The 22,178-nt window shown below is 45.7% G+C and overlaps 1 protein-coding gene across 1 annotated transcript in view; it reads right to left on the bottom strand.

The window, feature by feature from the left end:
* GALNT9 (polypeptide N-acetylgalactosaminyltransferase 9) overlaps positions 1 to 22,178 on the bottom strand; it is a gene marked incomplete at both ends in the record, with an annotated part of 95,964 nt that overhangs the window by 58,334 nt on the left and 15,452 nt on the right. Inside the window, 3 exons of the mRNA XM_080355186.1 lie at positions 396 to 570; positions 2,620 to 2,786; positions 18,152 to 18,332. Coding sequence (XP_080211312.1) covers positions 396 to 570; positions 2,620 to 2,786; positions 18,152 to 18,332 — 523 coding nt within the window. The remainder of the gene's footprint in view (positions 1 to 395; positions 571 to 2,619; positions 2,787 to 18,151; positions 18,333 to 22,178) is intronic.

Raw genomic sequence — 22,178 nt, 5'->3', positions numbered from 1 at the left:
TCAGTATTCAGGTTTCTAAGAAATTACAGAAAACGACAAGGAGATTTTTAAAAAGTACCTGGAAACTTGCCTGTGCCTCCAGCACCTGGATGGTTTCTTGCCATTGACTGCTTGGGAGGTTTCATATTCATTGTGGTTTAAACTACTTTCTCGCCACTGCACTGTGCTCCAGTGGCACAACAGCTGTTCCATTATGGATCTTGCAGGCGTTGCAGAAGACTGTCAGCAATGTTGCAATGATCAAGAATATCACTCAGAAGCCATTGCTAACGGTCTAAAGCCAGCGCAGAGCCGACTGACCCTGCGCTCTGCAGCTCCCGTTGGAGAGCAGAGCTCCTGCTCGGGCTCCGGGACACGAGTGACAGTGCCGCTCTGCCCGGGGACCAGCCACTTACCAGCCAATGTTGAACTCAACGTGAGCGTCAAAGAACCCCACGACAGGAGAGGTCGCTGCTTTCCAGCCTTGGATCCTGGCTCGAATCAGCCCTTCTCGTTTGGTATTGCGCACTATTTTCACCAGGCCGGGGTATCTTTTATTCACGTACTGGTCCAGGTTAAATTTCAGCTCAACTGCAAGACAAAAAAACCCCACACAAATATTGAGAACAGGGAAAGCCCTGCAAGGTTGTGGTTTGCTTTGATTTATTCAGCAACAGAAAGGGGAAGAAATCCTTAGATATTCCTAAATGCTCAAAGACACGAACCATTTCCCCAGTTGTGGCATGGACCAGGGTATCAGCTCAGACACATCAGAGACTTGCACAGGTTTAATATGGCCTGATAGATTTGAGCATCATCATCAAGAGATAGTTTGTCTAAGTATTTTTCAAGTAATTCCTGTTTGAGCTCTCTGGCGCTGTGCATTAGGTTAGAAGAGGCCTCTGGAGGCGGAATCCTTACAGCAGTGGGACATGGGGGCTGGAGATTTTGGTTTTCTTTTCTGATTTATGCTATTCAGTCAGAGTTGGAAAAATAACCCAAATGGATTTTGGGTCGAGATATAATTCAGACAACAATTAATTTGCCTTAGTTTTAAGGGTTTTCATTGAATATAATTAAGACTCCTCAATACCAGGCTTCTTCCCTGTTAGACTAAATGGATATAAAATATTTCAAATGGACGTCTCTTTTGTTCGTTTCCAGGCATTCAACCACAGACAGATCAGAACTCATTCACTCCTTTATTCAGCTTCATTTCAATAGGCTTCTAAACAGGCAAATTACCAAAATGGTCTCTCTATTTTTTAAAATCAATCTAGTTTGGTAATTCATTTACATTGCAGTTTATTCGTAATGAGGCTTTTACTCAAATATATTTATTAGAAAAACTAGTAGAAGCTTCTAGGACATTAGAAAGCTCATTCTTCTGGTCTGTATTACACAAAAGAATCATTATCATTGGAATCAGAGACCTGATAAATCTCTAGTTATCTAGCAAACTGGCATAGAAAAGCCATATAAGAGTTCACTGAGAAACAAGGAGGTCAATTCTCCTCTGTGTTACATGGACTCCAAACACCTTGCAATCTCACATAATCACTGCACAAGTTATGCTGCTGCAACCGAGAGCACAACTGGGCAAAAGGTTTGTTAAATCTATAGGTTCTGGAACTCATTTTTGGTTACGTGCTTCGTTCTCTCAACCCTCCTTTCTCTTTGGGGGTCTTGAAGAGCAATAGAAACATGAAACTGGGAGTTTTAAAGCTGTTGATGTGTGGAGGCAACGCGACACTTGAGCCTTATTCTAACAAACATGATTGGAGAAGATGCGACAGTTCTAGAAGTCTAAGGTACAACAGCTTGAAACACAACAACACCGCTAGTCACCTGTATCCTAAAAGTTCTTTACACCCAAATATCCTTTGAACCATGTTGATCAGTAGCACCCTACCGCTCACCAATATTTTGAGATCCAATTGCTGTAACAGAATTGCTATTTTTACATTAACGTACCAGATGACCCTAAAGTTGCATGTGCTGTGTGTCCATTCCGTTTCATTCTCTTTGTCTAATTTAATCCCAACCACATACAAAAAAACCCTCAAAATCTGACATTATCAATCCCAGTTTAAATCACGTAGCAGCACAGTGTGCTGCCATTTAAAACCTGTCTTTAGGGAGAACCTGTAACCCCACTTATCTGTGGAAACAGAATTTAAACTTTTAGTCTATTAATAGTGATATTCCTCTGGATTTGAAAATTTGGAGGAAAGTGTCTTTTCTCTAGTAAGATTGCCTATGAAATATCATTCATCCTGTGAGGATATTCAATGGAATCTGCAGGGTTTATCCACATTATGAGTATTTGTTATACAACTAGTTAATATTTACTCACAGCTTTGTGCAAGTGGCTCAATCAACAAACACTAACGCTTGTAAATTCCGCTGACTTCAGTAGCGGGACATTCATTTACACCAAATCGTGGTCTAGCTTATTAGCCATAAATCAGCGGTTGCAGGTGCGACCTTCCTCCCTGTTTAATACAGAATGAGTCACGGCTGTTTCATCCCGACGTTAAAGAAAAAAGGTTAGTAGTGACCAAACTCCCTTTGATTTACGTTTCATGCCCATGAAGCACCCAGGATGCAGAACTCAGAGGGCAAGTCGGGGTTGCTCACCGTTGTCACTGTTGTCATCCACCAGGATGATCTCCTTGAGCAGGTGCGAGGGGGTGTGATTGACCACGCTGTGCACGGAGCGCAGGATCACCGACAGCGCCTCGTTCACAAATATAAAGACCACAGAGATCTGGGGCAGGTCGTCGGGGTAGCTCATCTGCTTGCACCTGCAGAGAGAAAGAATTAAACCCCAAGCAGACACCGGGAAGTAAAATACACTGAAGAGGGTCCTCTGGCCATCGCTCTCCAGCAAACAGCAGCCTGCAGGCTTTGTTCTTCCTAACCCCAGAGACGTGGTAAAAGCTCAAATGAAGCAACACAGCAGCAAACTTTCCATCAAGTCAGTGAAAACCGAAGTGCACCTGCATGCACACAGACTGGAAGTGGCTCTCATCCTCTGGAAGGCTAAAAGCATCTCTTGAAAACCAAAGGAATATCAGAGATGTGCTGGGTGCTCAGGGCAGTCCCTTCTTGGGGTGCAGTGTCTCAGCTGCCCTGCCTGGGAGCCCCAGCACCAGCACCAGCAGCGACGGAGCTGACACCACCACAGTGACCACCAGCACCACGCCAGCACTGCCAGAGATGGAGCTGACACCACCACAGTGACCACCAGCACCACCTCAGCACCGCCGACAACGGAGCTGGGCACCACCACAGTGACCACCAGCATCACCACAGCACTGCCAGAGATGGAGCTCACACCACCACAGTGACCACCAGCACCAGCACCACCAGCGATGGAGCTGGGCACCACCGCGCTCCCCACTGCTCTGCAATAGCTCTGATCACATCAGGACCTGTGGCAACCAGGGGAGGGAGGGCAACTACGGTAATTGATAGCCAAATCTTAGCCTCGTTAACATCTGTCTAACACTACTGAGTTTGAGGAGAACTTAGAGTGCACATTTGTCCTCTGTGGTAGCTAATGATGGTGTAAGCTGGCCAGGCATAGCTCACGTTTAATATTACCGTGACTCTAGATTAGTGTTATGAGCCATCATCAGGTCCCAGAGTGTACAACCAGCAAAGGACTCCAGGTCTGCAGGAGCGGCAGCGTCTCTCCGCAGGGCAGATACGTGCGCTGCAGAAGAACACGCTGCTGGGTGCATCTAGGGCTGGCAATTGCAAGCAAAGGCTGACAATGTCATGGCTAATCATTTCCTTAGACTAGCTGAGAATGGATTAGACCTGATATGTGAAACAGCCCTCCAGGCACCTTTCATCCAACATGCCAAGCATCGGACCTGAGGCACTGCTGTTGTCTTGGGAAGAGGCTTTGAGTGTTCTTGCTCTGAACTGGCTACTGCAGAGCTTGGCTGGAACCCAGAGGTGTTTCCTTCAGATGTGACAGAGAGCTTCATGTCAGATCATTTTTCTCTACTCTGGAACAGATTTTTGCTCGTTCTTTCCTTTGCGCTGAAGCAGCTCCTCAAATGAGCATTTCCCAGCCCGGAGCCCAACTGCGAGCGCTGCCCATGCAGGCGCAAGAGGAAAAGCTCTGCAGCTGGCAAACCAGAACCCGGGAGAAAAAACAAACTAAACCAAACAACGAAAACCCAACCCACTGAAACCACAAACCAAAAAACCCCACATAAAGCAACAACAAACCCAAACCAAACAAATGCCAACAAAAGCCAGGTACTAACACACACAAAGGGTCATACATACGACCATAAGTGAACAAAAGCTGCTCAGCTGCACAGAAACCTGCTCATCACAGCCCTGTGAGCTTGGAGGAAACAAAGGGAAGGGAATTTTCTCTTGTCTGAAGCTCCATTCCCTGATAGCTGTATTTGCTTGTACCTGATCTAACAGAGACATGTGAAGTCTCTGTTTCTCAGAGCTGCTCTTACAGTCCATGTGAGCCACATTGTTCTTTGGGAAGGACTGACGTTACAGCCACATGGGCAGCTCAGGCTGTTGCCCTGTTCTTTGGGAAGGACTGACATTACAGCCACATGGGCAGGTCAGGCTGTTGCCCTGTTCTTTGGGAAGGACTGACGTTACAGACACACAGACAGCTCAGGCTGTTGCCCTGTTCTTTGGGAAGGACTGACGTTACAGCCGCACAGACAGCTCAGGCTGCTGCCCTGTTCTTTGGGAAGGACTGACGTTACAGCCGCACAGACAGCTCAGGCTGCTGCCCTGTTCTTTGGGAAGGACTGACGTTACAGCCATACGGGCAGCTCAGGCTGTTGCCCTGTTCTTTGGGAAGGACTGACGTTACAGCCACACGGGCAGCTCAGGCTGTTGCCCTGTTCTTTGGGAAGGACTGACGTTACAGCCATACGGGCAGCTCAGGCTGTTGCCCTGTTCTTTGGGAAGGACTGACGTTACAGCCATACGGGCAGCTCAGGCTGTTGCCCTGTTCTTTGGGAAGGACTGACGTTACAGCCACACGGGCAGCTCAGGCTATTGCCGGGGAAAGAAAAACCTTCCGTACTCTGTCGTGTCTCTCTCCCATCTGCATACTCGCTAAACTACAAAAACGAGTTTTGCTTGTAGACCTTAATATACTGAGCTTGGAAAAGGACTAGGCAATGCATTTGGAGATCTCTGACAGCTGTACCCTTCAGGAAGATATGCAAACAGAACTAGGCTGCTTCATGAATCTTTGAAGTATTTAATACAAGATGTGTTTTTCCAGTGAACCACTGGATGGAGATGACTGTGGGTTTCTCTCCTTCGCAAACCCGATGCCCCTTGCTGGGCATGAAGAAAACTCCTCTGCAGTTCTAGCACAAAAATCCCCAACACGTCCACACCTTGAAAGCTGCGGAACGGTGTGTGTGTGCTTTATAGCCGCAGCAGGGGAACAGCACTGCACCGGGTACGCGACCAATGGAAGGACAAAGATAAATATGAAAAAGGTTATTGAATCCTGGCTCATTAACGCTAACAAATATTACTTTCAATCACCAGGTCAATGTGTATTTTGAACCCAGTTAAACCAAAGGCTCAGAGTAATCTTACATACATGGTTAGCTTTTAGTACCTAAATGCTGCTGTGACTTCTGTGGGCATGGGCGATTTTCAACAGCTAAATCACTACATTTGTGGCCAGTTCAACACCTGATTTCTCTCTCCAGAAAACCACTGAGGCTTTGCAGCCAGTGTCAGATGTAACGGCGACTCTTCAAACACAGGAATGAACCAGCGTTACGCTCCTGTTCCGCATTGGCACAACAGTGCAAACACCTTCCCCGCACAGATGGAGCTGCCCACCCGCCCAGGACAACAGCAGCAACAGGCTACGGAACCCCCAGCTTCACGGACCACGAGCCCAGTTTCTATATTTTGGTTTTTAACAAGCTTGCTGCTCTATTCGCCTCAATTCCTCCCTCTTCTATGACAAATTGGTTTATATGTATGGTAGAAAGCCTCAAAAAGTGTCAGCCAGTGACTGATGGCCCGATGTATATGCATGGTTAACATATGCAGAAGGATGACGGTCCCACTTGTAAAGAATATTAACACTTACATTTAGGGTTATTAGACTCGTTAAAAGCAGCTGCCACACACATCAAAAAGGGCCCTTATCTCAGTGAGCGACTTCTGGCCTTCCTCAGGCAAACACCACCAGAAATATGCCATCCTGTCTAATACTCATATTGATTTATACATATAAAAATACTAAAGCTAGTTCAAATCACTTTTTAAACAAGCCGATTTATTAACATGAACAATGGCTAAAAGCTCATGTTCAGATCCTTCTGTAGCAAAAAGTATTTGCCTTTTTTGGTAACTTAACCGGAGTCGCTAATATGTATTGAAATGCCACCTGTAAGAAATTCCCTCTGTATCCCCCAGTGTCCCCGTCAGAGATGCCCCGGCTGTGTGTGCAGCATCACAGCCATTAGACTGACTGCAAATTCATGGAGAAGCTGGAATCTGATTTCAAATGCTCTCAACATTGCCCACAGAAAATATAGCCCCCATACGACTTTATTTTTAATGGTGCTGCACTTAAATTTAAAGGAGAGCCCAAATAAATTCCAGGTGACACGTACTCTGCCTGATTGCAGGTGATTAAACACTAATGGCTTATTTAGGTTTGTCAAGTTATTGTCAAGATTTCTGGAAGATCCTGGTCCCAGTTCCAACTGGGTATTTATCCTGCATCCTTTAAAGTGAAAACTAGACAGGAGTTGGCGTAAAAAACTAAAGGTGGTTTTGCAGAATTCTGCTTAGAGACTGGAGAGCTCCTTGAACTTGAAGGTAAGTGAAACAGAAACATCAGTGAAACCAACGCGGTGACACTCAAGAAAGGCAAAACTAAAGGCATCTGGCCAATTCACAACAGCTGTGCTTTGATTCAAAGCTCTAACCAGCAAAACAGATTCAGAAAACGTTACCTCCTGTGCACCGTTTTGAACGTTAATTGAGGGAACGATGCTGTCTGTGGGGGAGAGCCAAGATTCTCTCGTCTCAGTGCGGCACCAAAACCAAGACCTCCTGTTTCACAGAGGGGAGGGTTCACAAAGAGCCATTCGAGAAGCCAGAAGATGTTTTCTAGGGTACATTCCCAAACCTGGCTTCTCGCTCCCATCACCAAGGGGCGTTGTTCCCCAGCTGCCAATGTGCACTCAGCTATTGGCTGCGTTTCCAGCAGTGATTTCCAGCAGATTTCCCACTCAGAAGCACTTTTCACTCACGGTGATGCATCAAGATCCAAAAAAAGGGTCTTTATGGCAATGCAAGAATTAATCCCAGCATGTCTGCAGGAAGTGAAAAGGTAACAACCCAGATATCCAAATGTGGGTAACATATTTTAAGGTATTACTTTTTTGGAATGTCTCATGCATTCCAAGTCCATGCCAGACTAAGGAAAAATAGCAGAGTGGAGGAAATCAAAGGAATAATTTTCAATAAATAATGTATAAGAATAAATTCACCATTTTCCATTTGCACAAACCAGTTTGCTGTGCCCTGGAAGCTATTTGTTATTCAGATAATCTGTAAATACAGAAAGTTATCCTTGACTACTAAAAAATTTACTGCAAGTATTTAATGTGCAAAATGGAAGGTCCGTTTGTTTAACTGACTATGTCAGTCCCTCAGCTCGAGCTGCTGGTGCCGGGCAGAGGTTGAGTATCCCGGTGCTATCTGGAAATGTAGGGCAATAAACCCTTCTCAAGGTAAGAGCCGCAGAGCTCCTCGCGGCTTTCATTCCAGGTCTGCTGTCACGCTGCAGTGCGCTGGTGCGGGGGATAGATAGAGGAATGCAATCATTTCCCACTATTACTTCAGCTAACAACGTTTTTTATGGTCTCAGGAGGACATCAAACAACGTTTCGCAAACGATCCTTCCTTTAATGGGCTCCGGCATGTTTCACAGACCAGCTTTAATCTCTGGTCAAGTCCAGTTATGCAGCAGAATGTTTCTTTGTACCTGTGTACAAATACAGGAGGGCTGGAGGAGCAAATAAGCGAACGGGAGCTCAGTCATGAACTGAGCAGACCCGTCCTGTCCCTGCCCAAACCCAGCCAGCAGCGCCGAATTACACCCAAACCAGCCCATCAGCAGCAGGGTGACACCTCCCTGGCCAGCCCAGCACCGGCGTGAGGCTGAACCTCATCTGATTAACCAGGAATGGCCTTGAAACGTTTAAACAGTCGTCACAGCGTTTGTCCTCCTGCTTTAAATGATCGATTTCTATCAGAGGGAAAGCAGACTGAGTTTATGGTATGTGGGAAGAGTTATGGTTGAAATAGAGCGGTGTTCCAAGAACAAATGCATAAAGAACATTGATTTAGCACTGAAAATGGGAGTATTAAATCCATGATGTTTAGATGCTTTCTATGGGATCAAGCAGAGAGGCTGGTGGTGGTAGCAGCATGTTTATAAAAGGCACGTCTGAGTCAAGCAGAGAGGACAAATGAAGGTGCAAGGGCTGTAGGTATTTCCCTCAGGAGACGGGGTAGGAAACGGCCTGACAAACAGTGTCTTTAACAACAGGTGATGGAGCCCGTCCAGTGATCTCAATGGGCTTTGGATCGGGACCCTGCCAGACAAACCCCCGGGCAAAACCAGCTTTGTGGAAACTCCGAGCAGTCAGATCCTGAAGTGCCATCAAGACTTAACTCCTCTTTACATCCTTCCCAGTGACACTTGCAGGATTTTTCACTCAGTGTCCTATTCGAGTAAGGCAGTTAAGCATGTCTTAACTTCACTGGGGTTACTCATACACTTAAAACTAGGAACATATTTAAGTGCTTCATTGGACTGGAGCCTAATTGCACTTTTATAGCTTTTGTTGAAATTAAAGGCTAGCTAGAGGTGAATAGCACAGCATTCAACAATTTCATGCATTTAGAAGTTAAATAGTAACAACAGTTTCCTACCTTCTAATTATTTTGGGCACTTCAGAAAACTCTTGCATTTTAATTGAATTTTGGTTACATTTAGAAATAAAGATGTTTTTAAAAATTCAGCCACATTTACTGCCTAGTCCAACGCTAATATAAAGGGAACACACCCCATAGCAGCAAAACACTTCAATGTATAGGGATTTTTTTATATCTAGGAGCTCTTATCCTAATTCAGACAAACAGGTCAGCACATGCACACTGAGCAAAGTCAGGCACGCGTCCTAGAGCAGGCAACACACTCAGGCATGACTGTGATCTGAGCGAGCCAAGGGCAGGGGAGAGATGACTCCTTGAGCTCTGCCCAGCAGACTAAGCTGTGTGCACAGCCGTGCCCTGCGCCTCCTCATCTGCAGCCACACTCAGCCTCTCTCGTCCACACTATTTGCTCCAACCTGCATTTAGAGAAACTTTCCCCCCACTGCTTCCCGAGATGGCAGATCCATCGGGCGAGGAGCCCCGTGCTCCGCTACGAGCAAACAGAGCACAAACTCCCCGCCTCTCGGGTACACGCGGGTTAATCACATCAAGGCAAGAAGCCAATGGACTAGCTGTAGGTCACGCATTTGTTTTCAGGCAGTGTAGAAAATACAGGAGCAAAGCTTCAATGTCATCTTTATCTTGAGCTTAATGTAAACTGCACCATGACCCTCTGGGAGAACATGTCCTGACGACGCATCCGCGGGGGTTGGAAGCTCCTCCAGCTGCCGCGTGAGACAGCCGTTCATTTGGGCGATGGAAATAACTCAAATTTATGCCTTTCCTGTGGAATTTTAGGGGTACGGTCTAACTTAGCAACAGCACCCAAGGGTATTTTAGTGCACCGTTTTAATTATTATTGCTGCTATTAATATTCTACCATTAGCCAAGTCTGAGCTGGGTCTCTGCCAGGGAGGTGTTTCATCCCACCCCAGGGGCCGGCCCGGCGCTGGGGCCTGCTGAAGACAAAGTACATAAACGCAGACTAACAAAAGCCTGGGAGCACAGAATTCATAATATATTCATCCCTTGGAGCAAAGAAGAAAATAAACTAATTAAGGAACTATTTGACAGCCTGAAGGCATCTCACACAGGTAAAATGCAGCTCCGGAGGGGTTCGTTTCTAGAAGCTGAGAAGCAGGGAGCTCGGTGCATCAGCAACACACAGAGATGAAATCTCCTGTCATTAAAAGCTGCCTAATGCCTCGCTAATGAATCTGGCCACGCCACCATCAGCTGTAGGTGCACTCCTTAGACCAAGGGGATTCAGATTTTGCTTGATGTCTGACTAACATTGTCCTTGTTCTCTCTGTTCAATTCAGACATAGGAGGAGAGATGTGTCTTTGTGCCGGGTAGAGAAGAGAGAAGTCTGCAGGTGGGAACATTCGCCTGCTGCAGGATTTCTGGTGGCCAAAATTGCACATACTCAGCTCCCCAATGGTTTCTTATTAAGACAGAAGGTTGGTTTGGTAGAAACGTAGGGAAAGGAGCACACAGACTGCACGGGAAGCAAGTGTCCCTGCATCTCCTTTGAAGCTGCACCTGGCAAGGTGACCTGGTTTGCCCATGCTTTGTTTCCCAGCCCGCAGCAGAAGGTCGAGAGGCAACGCAACAGAAGCCAAGAATGTTTCAGAAAGCTGGAGGAACAGAAAATAGAGGCCTCATACTTCAGCATCATAAAACTGTCAAACAAGTGAACTGGCAGGTGCTGTTTCAGACAAACAAAACCTTGGAAAGCCTCTCGATCGCGCTAACCAAGACAGGGAGCTGCATTCACTAGGCTGCAATGCTCATGTACCTCTGGCTCTGGCCAGTTTTAGGAGTCTCTCGCTTTTATTAGCACTAAATTCTCTCAAAACAAGAGACATAGGCAAAGCAAGCAAGAGCTGATGCTATTACCATGAAACACTGCATCAACTCAGAGTTCACAACTCAGTTCTACTGCAGACAGAAGAATAAATTGTTTGACATTTTGGCCTCTTCATGTTTTATCACAGAGGCACAAACAACAACTACTAAAAAAACCTTTATATTATTTGACCTGAAACCTTGAGTTTCCTGTGCTATTAAACCTATCCAAATAAAACAGGAAGCAAAACCAGCTAATTTTAAGTTACCCCAGGAAGGCATTTGGAGATAACACGTATCTCACGTTGTTAGCAGAACTAGATTTGCATGCACATTTTAAGAAAGAAAAAGGGAACATCATCTCAAACCATTAGAAGAATTCCTTCCAAGAATATCAGATGTAGTGTAACAGAGATACATGTAAGGAAACATAAAAGGAAAAGAAATACCACGCTGAATTCATTGCCTGACTTGTTCTGTTACTTCTTTTTATCCTGTAATGTGATATAGTGGAGTGTAACATAACATGACAGTTCAGAAATGTACAGGAATACCCTTTTCTCCCTGGAAGTGATAGTGGGCAATGGAGCCAGAGGAGGGCAGGAGGCCGTGAGACGCCAGCGCGGCGGCACAGGGCATGGCTGTGCTGGGCAGTACAGGACTTGCCCAGTTCCCTGTGGAAGAACGGCACACACGATCAAAGACAGCACGGTCTTGCTCTTCTTAAGGAAGAAATACAGAAATACTCCTTCTGCTATGAAAATACTGTGTCTCTCTGGTTGCAGGTTGAGAAGATTACTACAGTCTCTAAAGCACACCTTTTGTTAAAAAAGGCAACCACCTTTAAGGCACCTGTAAATGTGCAGATCATGAGAGACATGTTTCATCTTACGGTCTGTAAGATAAACTGAGGGATGCAAAGCAGCTTTTCTAATCATCTTGTCTTTTCCTCCCATCTGAAGCTGTGCTGTGGGGCGGGGGCCCTGCCCAAGCGGCCGGGTCACCCTTCAACATGTGTCGCTAATACAGAAATTCCCCCTTGTTTCTATGTGCCTTGGAGCATTTGACATTTTGGACTGGATTCACCTCTAATCCTATTTAATTTGGCCGTCCCAGGCTCCAAAGGACATAACAGACCATACATCTTAAGTGATGCTACCATGTTTTCTCCATTGACTATAAAGGCAGTCAAGTCAATCCCCTTAAGTTAAATGCCTAATTTTTAGCCAATGTTATGTGACTCACATGTTATGTTACCCACATGTAAACCCATGTATTCCAGAGTACGTTCTGGTGCAGACGAACTGCAGGGAATGGCTTCCAGTCTTACTGCATTTAAACACAACATTGCAATCAGTTATTTTTCATGCTCCCTAGTTAGTCAAATTCAGCCTTCACTAAATCTACATTTATTAGTGCTGACAGTCATGCAGAACTTGTCTTTAACAATTAATATACACAAAGAGACTCCAAAAATGAAGCAAGAGGAAAGTCACTGCATTTGAACATAAGGTGGGGCTTTGGAAAAGGTTGTTCATTTGTATGATTCTGTTTAATTTAGCCTTTCTGGTCCTGCTTTTATTATCCCTTGAGACAATGTTCATAATCAAGATCTATGTTATACATTTTGTGGTATAATTAAAATCACTACTTAATTGGAAAGCCTAGCTAGCACTGAGCAAAAGGGAATCAATAACATAGCTAATCGGGAAAGCCAGAGAGAACTATTGAATATCAGAAATAACTGTGAGATATTGCCGGGTGTCCAGCAGTGCTATGGGGACAGCATTGGGTCATGGAGGGTCACGTCCTGCAGAAAACACGGGCATTGTCCACCCAGAGCCTGGGGGGCCACCAACCTCGACGACCAGCAGAGCAGAAGGGGGAGTATTGCCCCAGTGCAACCTGGGCAGTGCCACGGTCCTACCGCACAGTCCTGTCCTACTGCTGCTCGCCAAGGAAAAGCAGCCCCGAACCCTCCTGGTGAGCTGATGGCCTCCAAAACTGGTTGGAGAGTTCCTCAATATTTTTTAATTATTATTGGAAAACATAGTCACAGTGTTTATCTGTTCCTCAGTCGGTCTTCTCATTGGAGCAATTTAACAATTATGTATCTTTACTTAAGTTTCAAAGACCTAATGGTGACCTGAAGTTTTGGAGACAAATGCTTGAGCCCACAATCCAATTAATAAATCATGATTTATGCAAAGCAAGCAGAGCTCCAGCAGAGCTGGGAGACCTATAGGACCTTCATAACCAGGGACAGGTCACAACCGCAGGTCTCAGTGACACCTGCAGAGGTGCAGTGTGAGTACGGGGTGTATGGCCCACGGGCTGGCGGCACCTGGAACACAGGGACTTTCCCTCCTAGCCCAAGGAGCAGGGGACTTTTCTCCTCCTTTGTGGGCTTTACACAGTTCCAGTCCAAGCCCTTTACAGCCAAATCACAAATGCTTCCCAAAATGCAGCGGTGAGCGCTTGGCATGCACAGCGACACACGAAGGAGCACGGCCAGCCCAGAGGCTGCAGTGTGAGCAAATTTAGGTTGTCAACCGACATCCCAAACAGGCTGAGTCAGAATCACAGCACCAAACACCCGCTGGTCAGAGCCCAGCTCAGCACACAGGAACCAGCACGGGGACCCACTCAGTCCACACCAGCTCCTTCTGCCCCCGGGCTAGACAGACACAGCCCAGCATGGAGTGTGGCCCCATGGGCTATGTCATGGCCCCGTGGGCTGTGTCACCAGCCGCGGCACAGACTGCGTGTGCAGAGGATCTGTGCTGTTTGCAGGGACCCGCAGCCCCAGGAAAACACCCATCCTGGGAACCACATAGAACCCCAGAGCACGTGTAGGCACACGGCCCCTCTGCGCTGTTCAGAATCCACATCTGGACGTTGATTTGGAATTTAATTAAAACACTTCGGTTGGTTTCATCTCTTACTCGACTTCCCTCCAATAAACAACCCCAATCTGCTGCCCAGAGGTAATTCTGTCTGCTCCATTTTCTGTCTTTCCTTCTCTCTGCTTGACTCGCATCACGTGTGCAATCAGAGTGGCCAAAAGGGCATTTTGGAATTTTAGCATGGATTTTTAGATTTATTGAGGGGGTACAAAAATAAGTTGAAAAGTTTCCTATCAAAAAAGAAGCCTAAATGAAATAAAAATATTGTGCTTGATTGTGAAACACCGTCAGCTGCAAAAAAATAAACCTTTACTTTCAGCTGATGTTTTGGCTTCTGTGACCTGACATTAATCTGAAAGTATCAGTAGAATTTCATGACGGAAAATCGAGTATTTTAAAATTGAATTGTTCACGGGAATCTAAATGTTTCATTGGTCTAAACATTTTGTTCAAATAATTATTGTACAGATGTTCAGCCTGACAAAAATATATTTTTAGGTATTTTTTTTTAGTTGCCATTTTCTACTGATCAGAAATTCTGATTCCGCTTCAATTCAGAGATTCTTGTGTCATTTTCTTTTTCTAAGCGGTGCACCCCGTGTCCCCAGAGGATTCGAAAAGTGGGTCAGGAGGCAGAGCAAGGAGAAAATCAACCGACATCAGGTCTGGCCTCCCCGATCCGCTGATCCAAGAGCTGATGCTCTTTGAAAACCATCTGCTCGGCGGCCGCAGGGCCAGCGGCGCCCAGGGCTGCACCGCATGGCACAGCGCGGATCCTGCTCCCGCTGCACGGATCCTGCTCTCGCTGCACGGATCCTGCTCCCGCAGTGCGGATCCTGCTCCCACAACATAGATCCTGCTCTCCCAGTGCCAATCCTGCTCCCACAGCGTGGATTCTGCTCCCACAACATGGATCCTGCTCTCCCAGCGCCGATCCTGCTCCCACTGCACAGCTCCTGCTCCCACTACATGGATCCCGCTCTCACTGCACAGATCCCACTCCCATTGCACGGATCCCGCTCCCACTGCACGGATCCTGATCCTGCAGCGCGGATCCCGCTCCCACTGCACGGATCCTGCTCCCATTGCATGGATCCTGCTCCCACAGCACGGAGCTCGCACACACACACACACGCAGGGTTTGGCTCCAGAGCTGCTGAGCGCTGGCTCGGAGCCCGCGGCGGGTCCGGGAGCTCCCCCGCCACGGGAGGGGTCGCTGTCCAAGGTGGCAAACGGCGCTCTGCAGGGGCTGCGGCCACCGGCCGCTGAAGGACGAGCTCCTACAGAAAGGCTGCTGTCTGGCTACTGTTATTAAACCCTTGAACGAACAAACCAGAGAGGTCTATTTACCGAGTCTGCCCCCTCGATAGCACTATTTGATCAATTCCAGAATCCTTTTGGATAGGTAATTAAAAAAGCTTTTCCTTAGGTATAGAGTGGAGCGCACCATTAATTACACTTCAGAGCCCTAGAGATGCAATTCCTCTGCTATTGTGAAATGTCTATTGCGAAGATGCTCGCTCTATGAAAGAGCTGAATAAAGGAAAGTAATTTCCTTGAGACCCAGATTCCTCTGCTTTTTATGGCTAAAGACTTGAGTTGCCTCAGCATTAATAAGCGTGTTCGTCAGGGCTAAATTTTCTCAATACAAACACCCATGACCATAACACAAAGAAATATCTCCTTTGGCTGATAGAGCCAGCAGACTGAATCCATGTATTAGTATTATTGTTATCACCGAACTGCTACAATGCACTTGGCATCAAGTTCCACAAAAAAGATCAGTTAAATTAAAGGTCCTCACCAAGCAGCGACAATTTCTTGTAAAAGCCAATTTAGCCCTTATGGAAGCTCCGGGATCACATTAAGTTTTCTCAGAAGTATGCATAATGCATCGCAGCAAGTGCTTCTGACAAGTGCATGTGTGCGTGTGTGTGGATGTGTCCTGCATGTAAAGAAACCCCAGAAGTTATTTAAGTTGCACAGTCAAGTAACAGAAAGTTGGAAAATGCCAGATTTACAGGTGTTCAACCTGTTTAGCTCAATCCCTCACGATCCAGCCTGTGCAGCAGGAAGAACAAGGGAATTGCTGTTATCCTGAGAGACGATGCTTCTGTTTGAAAGCAGCTGCTTAGCTGACACTTCCCAGTTTTCCAGGATGCTGCACCGTAAAACAAACAGCTTTTGTAAATTTGGGGCCTTTCGCCCCACCTATGAGTGGAATTCCTTAAGGTTCTGACTTTTTCTGCATAATTCATCTTTGATAAAGTCCAAGTCTACTGTCATGTGAGGCTGTAGCACCTCTGTCTTCATGCACGATTGGGAGCACTGGGTCTGATCCTTTATTACCGGAGCACAGCTATAATTTGTGCTGCAATGGGCAGCGGTGGGTGGGTGGGTGTTCCCCAAAAGGCAGGTGGGTGGTAGGAACACCTGTGCTGCTCCCTCACCCCTTCCTCTTGGGGCCTGTCCTTATCATGAGAAAGGCTTTTCATGCTGGATACGTCTGTATGACAGGGGAGGAAAATAACTCCATTTCAAGCGTTATGAATTCCCTTGTAACATAAATAATCCTGCAGAAATCTTTTGGCATTAATGTAGATTTCATAGGTACTAAAAAAATTACTCATATAATAAGAGCTTCTACCTCTCCAAACTTTCACTCATTTTCATCGCAAACTCAATCTGAAGGGTTTTCCTGTGACTCATAGGTATCTAGAGACAAGTGTTTCAGTTCCGGCATCCAGACCCAACTGGAACCAGCTCCAAAGCGTCAGAACAGCCTGAGGAAGGCGGTTCTCCCGGTAACTCGGACAGTTATCGTGGACACGGCCGTACGAGCTTTCCAAAATGCCCACGTCCAAAAACTCCTCTGAATGACTCATCAAAGCTTGCGAGTAGAACAGTGGAGGCGCGTTATCTGGAGTGAAATATCACCGCACTGCAAGCGCTCGTGCTCCCGAAGCTGTGGAGCCAGAGCCGCGCTCCGCGACCTTCACGTGCGCATCTCCAGGTACAACATCCTCATCTATCATTTCTCATTCCCATTTATCACCCACCTGAGCGCGGCAGCCAACAACAGGCCAGGCCAGGCCAGACCCGACTGCCTTGCATTTGGATAACTCCTCTGCTGATTTTAAAGGTCTTTGGACCAGATATACAACTCAAATATTTGTGTAACTACAAACTACTTCCTCCCCAGAATAATTCCATGATGGATTTTTATGATGCATCAAGAGAGATGGAGAGATAAGACCATTGGACAAGTCACTCTACTTGCATCAAACATGATATCAAAGCAGTGGGTTTTTTTTCCTCTTTGCACTGTCTTTTATCTGGGTTTTCTCTTTTATAGCAAGTGTCTGAGAAAACAAATGCTGAGTCAATACTTCTGAGATTAGATTAATATGTAGCACAGCTAATGAAATTTGTAGTTAAGCTGAAATTTTCTTTTGCTGGATTTCGTTTTTGGCAGCCTGAACTGCCCAAGTTCCTAATTCAATTGCAATCTCCTCGAAGAGCACAGATGTTTTGCTTGGCTAAACTTTTCCTTGCTACTTAATAAGACACTTTTTTTATTTAACTTTCAGTTCTGTCTGGGAGCCCCAGTGGGTCTTTTAAAACAGAAGATTATTATTAGAAATTAATTAAGTATTCTTTTCAATTCTGCCTCCCGAGAGTAACGAGGCACTGCTGCTGATCTCCTCCGCATTAAGACGTTACTGATTGTCATTCGCGGGATGACAGTACAGATGTCTCATCTGGATGATACATAACTCCATAAATATGAGAGATTTGAAAGACATTTAATACAAAATATAATAAATCAGTACCAATATTAAACATCGAATTGCAACGTCAAATATAGCACAGGCGTGTGAAGACTATATAACCAGAATAAAAACACACACACATTCTAATGACAAAAAACAACTTATTGCATTTATAGAACCCTGATGGATGACACTCAGTCTGTGTTTCAGCACATTGTAAAACCTGACTACACAATTCTAAGAACAACAAACACAATTAAAGAAAAGGCAGTTGATTTGACTGGTTTTTAAGTGACTTGTATGTACCGAGTGCCTGTGGTTGCTGCCCCTTCCCTGCCCACGAGTACCCGGGCACAGGCGCCTTGTTCCAAGTTAAACAAACCCCCAAAGCACCAAAATCCTGATGTATTTTTCAATGTGAAGCCTTGAATGTGCACGTTAATATATTACTCACGGAATTAGCTATGCATTTACCAGGACACTTCACGCTTGGGATGGCATTTGGTCTTTTACATTATCACTAAACTCAGGGGTATATGCTGACTAACTGCTGCTGTGCTCCAACCAGAACAGGACGCGAAGGGACGAATGCCAGCATGGGCCAACAAGCAACAGTCACTCACTTGCTCTTGATAACAACGTAGAATTCAACTTACTTTTTCGGTCTGTAGTCAGGGATGGACCTGTCCAGTGATATCCGGTCGCTGAGCTGGGCATTGTAACCGTATTCTTCGTACTTGGTCTCCGACTCGTGGCTGTCGTCCCTCAGGGTAGCGGCCATGCCCCCCTGGCCCAAGCCCCCTGGACCTTCAACTAATCCCATGGGCTTTGCCAGACCTGAACAAGAGACACAAAAAAACCCAAGATGAATCTAAAGGAAACGCACACAACCTCCTCTGTGAGCACAGAGTGCTCTCAGCTCAGCCACATTGGGAACCCATGAAACTCAGCTCCGAAATCCTCACAGCTCTGTGGAAATTACCCTCAGCTTTTCAAACCGGAGTCCATATCAACGTACCTGGTAGCATCAGTGCATAATTGTTCATGAGCAAACTATAAAAAATCAATTAGCAGCTTTCATGATTTCTTCTTTTTCCTTTATAAAGCCCTGGAAGCAGGATCTGGTTTCCAAACATTCCAAAATGCTTAATTATCCAAAAGGTAATTATGAAAAATTTTCCTCCTAAGAACTGGAGGCCAGGCCCTTTCCCAGTATAACCCATTATAGCTGCGTTCATTTTAAGACAGATACGTTGAATTTCCAGCATGTGTAGATCCATTTAACTCCATATTAATGTCAGTTCTGGGAGAGCTGTCAGAGCCGAGGCCTCTGTTTGTGGCATCAAGTCCACCCGCAGCTTCCAGTGCATCCATCAGCTCCATCCACTGCTGCATCACTGCTCAACTCAAAAATACATGTAAACCATATGATCACATCACCAAGAATCTCTTCCATGGCAACAGGCACTTAACTTGGTGCTGAATTCCCATAAATAAGCTCCTCAAATATCCTGTGTTTAATGTCAAAGATTTCCTTTCCAGAAGGTTCACCAGCAACAAGTCATTATAAGCAAAAAAGTTATTTATAATAGCCTTGGGGATGCCACACCAAAATGTGCAAATATCCTCCAAGTCATTTGACTTTAAACAACAATTCAATTCCAGTAGCTGAAAATTTTATTCTTTATACTATATGTTCTTGCAGTTCACAGAACAAAACACCTACATCTTTATGGTACAAGGAGAATGAACTTTCAACCTTGGGATGCTTCAAGCACTTTGCTACTTTTCTTATGAGAGAATTAGTTCGATAGCTTTCCAAACCATGCATAAGGACAACTATTTCATGTACCTTTTTCCTAAATCTGGTATTCTAGCTCTTCGTGCTTATAATATGATCTTGTTCTAGGAAGGAGTCATCATACATCTGACTAACTCTCAGAACATATTGCTGTGAGGTTTCTTCCCCATTCATTACCCAAATTGTAGCCTAATCTGACTGACAGTTATTATAGCAATGCAGTAACATCGACCAATATACAGCAGCAATTAAATAAATGATATCACATTGTTTCATTCTGCAAGATAAGCACTAAATTTTCTCTACAAGTTCTTAGGAACAATGAATATAGTATATTTTTATATATGTGTGTTAAATTCAGCAATTACAGGCAATGTTCTTCAGTGCTCGGTTGGTTAGCTAGATGCAGTATGTCTCACATAGGATAACATTTGCACAGCGTTTCTCATCTCAACGATTACCCGTTGCTCCAGCGAATGTCTCCACAGCAGAGCGGTTGCTCCATGACTGCCTGAGCCAAGATGGCCCGCCAGCCCCAGCCCCGCGGAGATCTGCACTGGCCACCCTTTGTGAAAGGGCAGCAAAGGGTGCCCGTCCAGCAGCATCTCCCCGGGAGGTGAGCGGCCGGGCGGCCCAGGACACAGCCAGCAGAGAACACGTTCGTTCTTCGTGCCCCAGGCTCGGGTGCTCTCTGCTCAGCACAACCCAGGGGCAGCCCATAGGAGGGTTCATTCCTGCGGGTCTTGCCTACGGGAACGACAGGGAAAGGGATACATTTCTGGAAATACTGCTGCTCTGCAGAGAGACAACTGCTATTGATTTTACATGCAGGGTGTTCAGATCCTACAGTGATGGGGAGCAGCAGAAAACCTAAAAAAGACAGACAGAGAAGCGCTTCTGGTTCAACTTCCAGCGCATGTCTGGGTGTTAACCAAGGCAGATAGACGAGAGAGCTTTTCCATTTCCTCCTTCTTTTAAAGCTTGCTCTGGACTTCCAGATCCTCACCTCGTGTATGCGTTGCCTACCTACGGCTCCAACCAGCACCCATTTCACCCCTTTCTGCACTGAGGGCAGCGTACAGCAGCACTGCTGACAGTGCAGCCCTGTGGCTCGTGTCAGGGCAAAGAACTGAAACTGTGCTGCCAGCCCCGAAACGGTGGTGGGCACAGAGGGGACGACAGTGGCAATGCCCAGTGAGCTGCTATTTTTAAAGCTGCCTTCACATTTTTAGACTAAAAAGATGTTCAGCCCATGCTCTGGGATCAGTCGCACCCAGTTCAACGCCACAGATGACAACGAGGTCACAAATAATTAGTGTCTGTCATTCATTTCAAATGTATTGCTCTCACTGCAGAGGTTTCTGTACAAGACAGATATTGCTGGGAGAATGAAGAGCAGAATGAACCAGTATTAGTTTCTTAACCACATTAATTACTCTGCAGGATGCATAATTTTCTAGGAAGAAAAGAGAACTTTTATTTTTCACCATAAATCCTATCACAAAGGGAAAATTACTGAAGAGATTCATGTGAGAAACTATGGCGAAAGTATGATCAAACTACATCTGCCATTATTTTAGGGTCTTTTTTATTACTATTTGCAACACAATTAGAAGCAGCTGTAAATCAGGTTCAGCCAAGGTTCTCAGACATAATTAACCTTTTGCCTTCTGAGCTTTGTTCGCGCTGCCCTCCTGAGGGACCACACAGGAGTATTCTGGTTCCTCGCACCTTAAAGGAGGGAATAAAACATTTCCTTCTGAAAAAAGCCGCATAGTCACCCAGCGGTTTTCCCCGGGACCCCTGAAACACTTCTCTCTCTCTCAAAGAGGAAACATAAAACTCATCAGCACCACAGTTGTTTCCTTCCTTCCTTTTCCAGTTCTGATTTCTCAGTTGAAAACATCCCTCCATAGCTCTAAGGCAATCAAAATCTTTAGATCCTGGCTTAACCAAGAAAAGGAAAAAATAAATCAGGGGAAATAGCACCTCTACATAGACTGACAAATAACAATTTACATAGACTGACAAAGCTGACTTTTAGCATTTCCAGTTATATCTTTTGAAAGAAAAAGGTTCCTAGACTCCAGAATAGGCTCAGTAGCATAGCTAAAACAAGACTCACGTTATAACAACCTTTTAAGCTAGTTCTACACAAAACCACCCTTCTGGAAGGGGGTATTAAATTAGTTACATCTAATGAATCAGCCCTCGTGCTTCCGTCTTGAATTACTGCGCTGTGCTAATTTTGTAATCCTGTTCTGTTGCAGCTAGAAACTTCAGATGAAGGTTGCTGGCATATCTTTAGGCACAGAGGAAAAACCTGGTCTTCCTCCTTCAGGAGATAACAGCACATGCTAGGGGGAAGCAGACGCACAGGAAGAGCGGCTGGTTGGAGGAGGAAGAAAGAGCAACATGAGCTGTTCAACACCAAGCAAAAGGTCTCCGCTCACCAGTCGTCTTGCTGTTTATAGCTCTCTTTTAGTGTTCCCTAAATATAACCGAGAGGAACAAGTTTTCCAAAAGCACGTGTTGGCACCAGAGAAAGGCCCCGTGGCACGGGCGGACAGAGCGGGGAGCGACGGGCGCCCGGGGACACGCCGCGAGAGGCCGAGCAAGTCCCCGGGCTACAGCCACGGGGAAATGGGCCATGAGCTTTGTCTCCATTCCAGACTGAGCTGCTGAGTCCCATCGGGCAGATGGTTTGACAAAGAAGGGACACAGAGGCTGCGAAATGGCACTAAGAACCGTTTTTACAAAATGCTTTGGATAAAAAGACCCCAAGTTAGTTACTACATCCCAAAGGAAGCAGATTTGGGGCTTTAGACTCAGTATCAGAAAAATATCTCTTTTTCAGTAAACAGTATTAGTTCACATGTCCT

The sequence above is a fragment of the Nesoenas mayeri genome, assembly GCF_963082525.1.
Source record: "Nesoenas mayeri genome assembly, chromosome: 17".
Taxonomy (NCBI): Eukaryota; Metazoa; Chordata; class Aves; order Columbiformes; family Columbidae; genus Nesoenas; species Nesoenas mayeri.
Note: the sequence above shows the minus strand (reverse complement) of the source record. Positions and strands in the feature narration are given on the sequence as shown.